At 45.4% G+C, this 7,737-nt stretch overlaps 1 protein-coding gene and 1 long non-coding RNA gene across 2 annotated transcripts; both read left to right on the top strand.

The window, feature by feature from the left end:
* The first annotated feature begins 3,682 nt into the window (after positions 1-3,682).
* Positions 3,683-5,630, top strand: LOC144179620 (uncharacterized). Its single transcript, XR_013324309.1, has 4 exons — positions 3,683-3,888; positions 3,994-4,056; positions 4,140-4,250; positions 4,409-5,630. It is a non-coding gene; the product is annotated as an uncharacterized LOC144179620 (long non-coding RNA).
* Positions 5,631-5,723: 93 nt separating this feature from the next.
* Positions 5,724-7,496, top strand: LOC144179619 (uncharacterized). The gene has a single exon (XM_077708040.1). The coding sequence runs from the start codon at positions 6,175-6,177 to the stop codon at positions 6,691-6,693; it is 519 nt and encodes a 172-aa protein (XP_077564166.1). The 5' UTR covers positions 5,724-6,174; the 3' UTR covers positions 6,694-7,496.
* The last annotated feature ends 241 nt before the right edge of the window (positions 7,497-7,737 follow it).

Genomic DNA, 7,737 nt, shown 5'->3' with positions numbered 1-7,737 from the left:
TGGTCGGAAAAGGGGATTGACTCGTCACGCCGTGGCGGGGGAAGCAAGGCTTGAGAGTGAGTGGAGGAGACAAACTAGAAACGACTGCTATTGATCCTTGAGGAGTGCTACCGAGGCTGAAAGGCGACGCCGAGCTTTTTCTGTCTTATCAGTAATGCTTGTCAGTAAGTGACGGCGGCAAGCGAGGTACACCAGCTTTTGATGGGTGAAACTGAAGAAAAACCGGCGAGCAGGATTTCGTATTTGTGTTGCACCGGAAGGGGCGACGGAGCGGACAATGTTACTATGCACCAGAAGCCGAGGCGGCAGACAGACGACCATTCTTGCGATGGATGACCATAGCTCTCGAAAGTACGGAGAATTCGGCGCGTCATCGTAAAAGCCACGTGGAAGACCTTAGGTTAACGCACCCACCGGCATGTGTGGTGGTTTGGCGGCAAGATAAGCCGCCAAACGATGCCGCGCCGCCGTGCAGAAGCGCCAACAACAGTTGTTCTGTGCCACCCGTTTCTCCCCTCTATTCCACGTCTTTGTCGAAACCGCAGGAGAGAGAGAGAGAATAACTTTATTGTGTGCCCGGTGGGAAAAGGAAGAGGTTGGAGATCCTCCTCGGTCCTCTTCCCCTTTTTAGGCGGCAGCCAGGAGTCCTTGGACCCCGGCGGCGTCTTCAGCCATCCGGACGAGTTCGACTTGAACTTCGGGATCGGAGCTGAGCAGCGCGGTCTCCCACTGCTCGTTCTGTGTACATTATAGGTGTGCAGTCCTCACGTTCGTGCACGGCGTGTTAGCTCTCTGAAATGGGGAGGAACGGAGTGTTTCTATGTAAAACGCGTATGGCGGCACTTTAGCTCAACGCATCCAGCGGCATGCGTATTGTGGCGGCGGAAGGGCTCGCACGTGGGCCAGGTCCTTTAGCTTTAAAGAATAGCGCGAAAATAGCGCGAACGATGCCGTGGCGGCGTTGAACATCCTGTAAGGTGCTGCAGTGTGTCCCCCCCTTCCTCACCTATTTCCTGCGTTTTTTTCTAACCGGCAAGGGCATTGAGCGTAAGTTTGTTGTGGGTATGCAGTCTTGCAGTGCGCCCAAGGCGTGTCCCTCTTTTGAGGGTGGTGCAGCAGAGAGGGGACCTGTCACTTTTCCGATGGGACAGCATTGTTTGCGGAGACTTTCTGACGTTGGAAACCACGAAACGATGGGCAGATTAAAAGGCCCTGCGGCGGGTCACAAGGTGTTTAAATAAGCAAGTTCAGCTTGTGCGAAGCTGCACTAGTCCTTCGCACAGGAGGCACGACGGCGACCGGCCCTACTACCGGACCGGCAGACTGCGCTCGCTACGGTATGTACCGTCCTTTACAATTATTATCAGTTCGGTAGGCCTGTTTAGTCTTCCTTTTTTGGACATAGACAATCAGTCACTTATACACGCTACGCTACAAATTCACTAGGCCCGTTGGCGCAGTTTGTGAGCAAAATAGTCGTCATTTTCCATTTAGGCGTTGGAAAGGACGTTCTTATGAATTTATCCACATGTTGCCCTTAATTCTTGAGACGCGACAGCCTGTTCTGATCTTATGTTCTACTTCCTCCAATCAGCATGTAACGACTTTGGCAGTACTTTTAGACCGAGTTTACTACATAAAGATCGGTGAGATACTGTAGGCTTTTAGAAGCAAGATGCATCCGCGCTAATACCTTGATGGACGTGAACGGAGAACGAAAAGAAGTTATGATATAAAGTTCTCATTAAAGAGCATTGCTGGTACCCGGTAAGAAAGTCGAACGTTATTTAGCTAGGTCATGAATTTTACTTGATGTTTGTTTTTATTTCTTTTGACGATTTGATATTTACGCTTGATGTAGAAAAAGAAGACTGTTTCCTTTTGATCGTAAATCTTGATCGTAATCTTCTTGCACATGAACTGGAATTCTATGCTATTCGAGGTATGGCTTTCAGCCTTATTACATTATAATTTAGTCATCGTTCCCAGTTTGTGACAATAATACAATTGCAAGTCGGATATTCAGGAAACATGTTCTGGTGTTCCCCAGGGCATTATTCTAGGACTGCTCTTATTTCATATTTATATTAATGACATTGTGCAGATAGACCCGTCAGTGAAGTTCGTAATTTACGCCGACGACACGAGTTTGTTTATCGCAGAAGAGGCTAGCGAGAGATTACTCCAAACGAGGTAATGAGGTCGTTGAAAAATTAGCCGTATGGGCTTGTTGCAGTGGGTTCAAGAATAACACTGAAAAATCTAAGGCAGTTATTTCTGGTGCAAAAGGTGAATATGTCAATAAAAACCAATATTTAGTTTTAAATGCGTGTCCTGTAGAGATTGTAGCCAGCTTTAAAAATCTTAGGAGTAGTTTGGGAACACATGCTTTGGGAATTGCACGTTGACCAAGTTGTCAACAAACTGTCGAGAGTAACGAGATTGCTTTACAAAAATAGTGACCTATTGCGGACGAATACAAAGCTACTCATTTATTATTGGCTGTTCCTGTCGTACTTAAACTGTTGTTTTCTTGTTTGGGGCCCAACAACGGTTACAAATATTCCTACAATATCTAGGTGCAAAATAAAGCTGTTCGATTTATACCCAACGTTGCAGCAGACAAGCCAACTAGATCTTTGTTCAAATAGTTTGGTTTAGTCAACACGAACATTTACTATAATTACCGTTTATGGAAGGCGTGGGTTGCTGAGAGAATAAGGGAAACGTTTTCTAATTGTACTATGTCCAACCTAACCGTTAAAGAGCATTCCTACAACACGAGACGACCTGATTATTAGACTCTCCGTCCCACTAGAACAAATTATGACGACCACTTGATGCAAAACATTGTCCCGAAACTTTGGATGAGCAGTGGAAATCGACTTACATTCAAAGATGGGCTTGATTTGTATGTATAGCGTAGTGTTTGAGCGCCATTGTCGCTAATGTAGCGTGTTTTTAACTTTACCACCTTTCTTATTTTTTTCCGTTTCCATTGTTTGCGAGTTGTACATCTCCCATGCAAGTGTTGTATAGGTGTTTGTAGCATGCAAATTTTGGTTTTTCTCTGATGTGAATAGCTTTGTTTGAATTATTTATGATTTCACTGTTGTACGCCATTTTCTTTTCTCCGAGTGGGAGAACTTTAACAGTTTGGTTTGTCACCGAAGCATCCCGTGATTTTCTCACATATGTGTTTTTATGTTAATGTTTTTAATACGTTTTCTCATGTGGTATTACAACTATGTAGCTGCTGACCTTGTAATCGGGCGGGGGGAGGGGAGCAATGTCAAGCTACGAATGTTTCTATTTGCAAACATTAAATAACGTTTCTATGTCGACGTCTATGACAGCCACCACTTGGGGGGTCTCGGGGCCTTTGGGCTGTCTTTCAGATTTTTTTAAATAGGCCATAAAATATCCCGAACCCGAATTACCGAATTAAAAATACTTCCTAGCTCTCATATTATAACAGCCACATGCTGCTCGACATTTCCTAATACAAATGCAATTTAAGTTCCCATTATTCAAATTGATATAGCCCTCGGATTACGGATCACCGCTTTTCTATACAATAAAATATTTGGCCTCTATATATTTTCTTTCGTACTGGTTACAAACTGTTCAAAACAGAAAAAGAAACAGGACAGAGGTCTATCAACGCTGAGTTTGGTTCAGCTCGATCCATGTTGCACTGTTAGTGCAACAAAACCAAACGAACTGGGGCATTGATCATGCCGACGTGTGTTAGGTGTGGGCAGCGTCAACTAACGGCTCTTTTATTTGATCCCAGCCCTCACGCAATGCCCGGCTCCCAAAGAAAGATCAGTGGTTTCTTTCTACCAGCTCCAAAGCGTGCATGCCTTGGAAGCAGAGATTGTCAAGGTATAATAATGCACAGATTTTTGTATATAATCACGAGTTCTGTTTGTGTGAATGCCTCCGTTCAACAATTCTCTTTGCTTCTACGCTTTTCTCTGTCGCTACCAGATATTTCTTCTGAAAGACCCGGCCTACAGTGTCATCGCGCAGAGCAAGGCACAGGCCATGATGGTAATAATTGATATTTCATTGATACATTTTTGCATTTTAAAAGTGGCATTTTGAGACAGTTAAGGACGGTGCGAATTTTGCAGAAATTGGTCCATCCCGTACCGACAACACGAACGCCGTTGTTGCACAACCATTACCTGACGACAGCGCCCGTCCTCCGGACCTGTCACCACTGTCGACTGATTGCTCAGCGGGTAAGTAGTTTCAGTATATCCAAATTAAGGTCATGCCTATCGGTTATGCCAATAATACTTTTTTGTTAGACATAGGCTAGAGAAAATAGTGTAAACTTGATTTAAAAACCGAATAGGAACAGAAGAAGCAATGAATGCCTTTATTTCATTTGTACAAGCCCAAACATCGCGGCCTGCTAGCCGGACGGAAGAAGCAACCAGCTCGGACGAAATGAGCAATCTGCAATCGCTCGCCTTCAAGAATTCGAGAGAGTTCAAGCGAGGACGAGTCAGCGCTGAACGACCATCCGTCACTTCCGGCAAAAAACTACAGGTTCCCAAAAAACCAAGGAGGTAGATCATGTCAACGTGGCTGGTTTGAGCGATTTTCTTGGCTGTCCTACCAAAGCAAGAGCGACTTAGTCTTTTGTCAAGAGTGCCGTCGACATTTCAAGAAAAAAGGGGACAACACTAGAAATGTGGAGCGAGCTTTTGTTAAGACTGGTTTTAACAACTGGAAAAAGGCTATCGAAAGGTTCAAATCGCACGAAAAGAGCCAATTTCACGTTGACTCCGTGAGCCTAAACTTGTCATACCAGAGAGGCATTCCTGTTTTGAGTCTCCTTTCGCAGCAATGCAACAAACATCAGGAGGATGCCAGGGCAGTACTTCGAGTCATAGTTAGCTCTGTGCGCTATCTCTGCCGCACAGGGCAAGCTCTTAGAGGACAAGGTAAACTGGATGGAAATTTTCTCGATTTGCTTCATGAGAGATCAGAGGATGTCCCGGTCCTTAAGACGTGGATGGCTAAGAGGGACAAATGGGTGAGCGGGGACGTGCAGAATGAGCTTATAGAAATTATGGCGCATACCGTACAGCGAGAGATTGTGGAGGACGTGAAATCCAGCCCGTTCTACGGTATCATCGCTGATGGAACAACGGATGTGAATGGTGACGAGCAGTTCACCTTTTGCGTGCGGTGGGTGCGGAGCAAGACGCTTGAGCTTCGGGAAGAGTATATTGGCATGTACAACGCGCCCGACAGCAGAGCTGAAACTCTATACTCTGCCATCAAGGACATGCTTTTGCGCCTGGGCCTAGACTTTCACTGCGTCCGTGGCCACTGCTTTGATGGGGCGGCAAATATGTCCGGTCGTTTTTCGGGTGTACAAAAAAGAATTAGCGATTGCGAACCGCGTTCTTTGTATGTCCACTGCAGTAATCACTGTTTAGATCTTGTACTGCAGGAGGCTAGCAGGAGCTGCGACATAATTGGAGACGCTCTTAGCACTGTTAAAGATATTTCCAACGTAATCCTCGACTCCAAAAAGCGCAAAAGTGCTTACGCCAACATAGTAGTTTCTACAGGGGGTGAAGTAGATTTGGAGAACGGTTCCAGGCCAAACAATTCACTGCCGCTTTGCCCTACGCGATGGACCGTTAGAGTTAAGTCCATGCAAAGGTTTCTTGACAACTACGCTAGGGTACAGGGGACGCTCAAGGAGCTTTTGGAGACACCAGGTTCAGTGACAGATGGCAGCAAGGCCATTTTCAGGGGTTACTACACCCTTTTGCAGAAATTTGAAACGTTGTTAGGGATCAACATTTCCATAGCTTTTTTCGGCCCTTGTGAAGAATTGGCAAGGGCTTTCCAGAGCTCAACATGTCGAGCGGCGGGTGCAAAAGAGGCTGCAGAGGCTCTCCGCGAGGCGATCTCTCGGCTGCGCTCTGATGCCGCGTTTGAGGAGCTGTGGCACGGCCGCGGCCGTGGCTGTGGCAGCACACGAGCACAACTGCAGCACGCCTATGCCTGAAAGAGCCTCGAGTGTCCAGGCCGGCAAAACCGCCTAGGCGGTACGAGGCGACTGACAGGCCTGTTCAGCCAGTTACACTCGACGTTAAAGCAGCACTGCGCAAGGAGTATTTCGCTGCTGCCGATCGGATTATGAATGAAACGCAACGGCGTTTTGAGCAGCCGGGCATGTTACAGCTCGTAAAACTGGAAGGCATTTTAGCCAGCGCTGCAAGGGGAACTCAGTTCACAGCTGATGGGCTAAAGGCGTCTTTGGGAGTGCATGCAGTAGATTTTGACCAGTGCAGACTCTCGGCGCAGTTTCTGCTCCTACCAACTCTTCTACACGATGCCGATTCCACCACATCCCTGGGCATTTTGAAGATGCTGCAAAGCAAACCGGAAAACATTCGCGAGCTAATGGACCAGGTCGTGCGGTATGTTCAGCTTTTGCTGTCCATACCTGCATCGGTCGCTTCTGGGGAGCGCTCTTTTAGTGCTCTGCGCCGAGTAAAAACTTATTTGCGCAACCGAATGACCCAGAAGAGGTTGTCGCATCTTCTTATTTTGAACATTCATAAGGAAAGAACGGCGGCCCTCAGGTTAGAGGACATCATCAAAGAATTTGTGAGCAGAACAGCGGAGCGAGTAGCAACCTTTGGTCCCGTCTAGCTGTCCGAAATGCCTGCTGCTTTTGTGCATTTTTGACATTCATGTACAGTCATGGTCACATGAAGTGCGAACACAAAATTATGAACAAGAACACGCAAAATTGAAAAATGCTGTTCTTGGAGGTCCAAAAATGGCGCACTGTTGGTATATTTTGAAAGCCACATTTTCCATCTTTGTTATTGTTATTAGGCCACACATCAATGTGACTTGCATGGAGAGAAATCGCGCTATTTATGTGTTCTGGTTTATATTATCCTGGTCGCGTTTCATTTGTCCGTGACTATACATACATGTATTATAGCGTGCTTGTTCGTATTGTTGCATTTCCATTATTTTTATGTCATGTTTTTATATGCGTCAATATACAAATAGAAACAGACCTAACTTTACAGGATGGCATCAAAGAACTTTGGAGATAGCAGCAACCTTTGGTTCCACCTAAGCCCCTATAGCAATAACACCACTGACTGATAAGTGTGATGCTTGTGTGCAATATTTCCAATTGTATGTATATATTATAGCGTGGCTGTTTGTACTGTGGTATTGCAATTTTTGTATTTGTATTACGCTTGTTTTCTGCGCCATTGTATAAACGTACCAAACATTCTGTTGCTTAAATAATATGTCAAATGCGAATAAATATGTGGTCACTGAAAATTCACTCTATTTTCTGCTTAATAGTACGCGGCCTATCTTGACTAAGATGGCCACTCGCAACACATTCTCTTTCTTCCCCCTTCCCCATCCCGTTTATTTTTTATTCAATGAACGTATAATAAGCACAATTTAAAGTTAAGAATAACCAGTGGGTAAAAAAAGATTTTTGCACGTGGTTAATAGAAAAGAAGTCGATTTTTTTTCTTTCTAGCGAAACTCTGATTTTAATCGCGTAAAAATTTCGAAGTACATAAAAAAATAAAAAAAAATTGCTTCAGCCCCCCCACTGAAAATATAGTTCCGGCGTCACTGGTCGTCCCGGCTCGACTGGCCCTCTCGATCAGAAGAAGCTGATCTTGAGGGAGGGAGCTGGACAGCAGTATCTCC

This window comes from Haemaphysalis longicornis, unplaced genomic scaffold (assembly GCF_048455015.1).
Source record: "Haemaphysalis longicornis isolate Haplotype H1 unplaced genomic scaffold, Haemaphysalis longicornis Haplotype H1 scaffold_4, whole genome shotgun sequence".
Taxonomy (NCBI): domain Eukaryota; kingdom Metazoa; phylum Arthropoda; class Arachnida; order Ixodida; family Ixodidae; genus Haemaphysalis; species Haemaphysalis longicornis.
This window is presented reverse-complemented; position numbering and strand designations above follow the sequence as displayed.

Coding starts and splice junctions, on each gene's coding strand:
- LOC144179619 (XM_077708040.1), top strand. CDS start 6,175: ATGAATGAAACGCAACGGCGTTTTGAGCAGCCGGGCATGTTACAGCTC.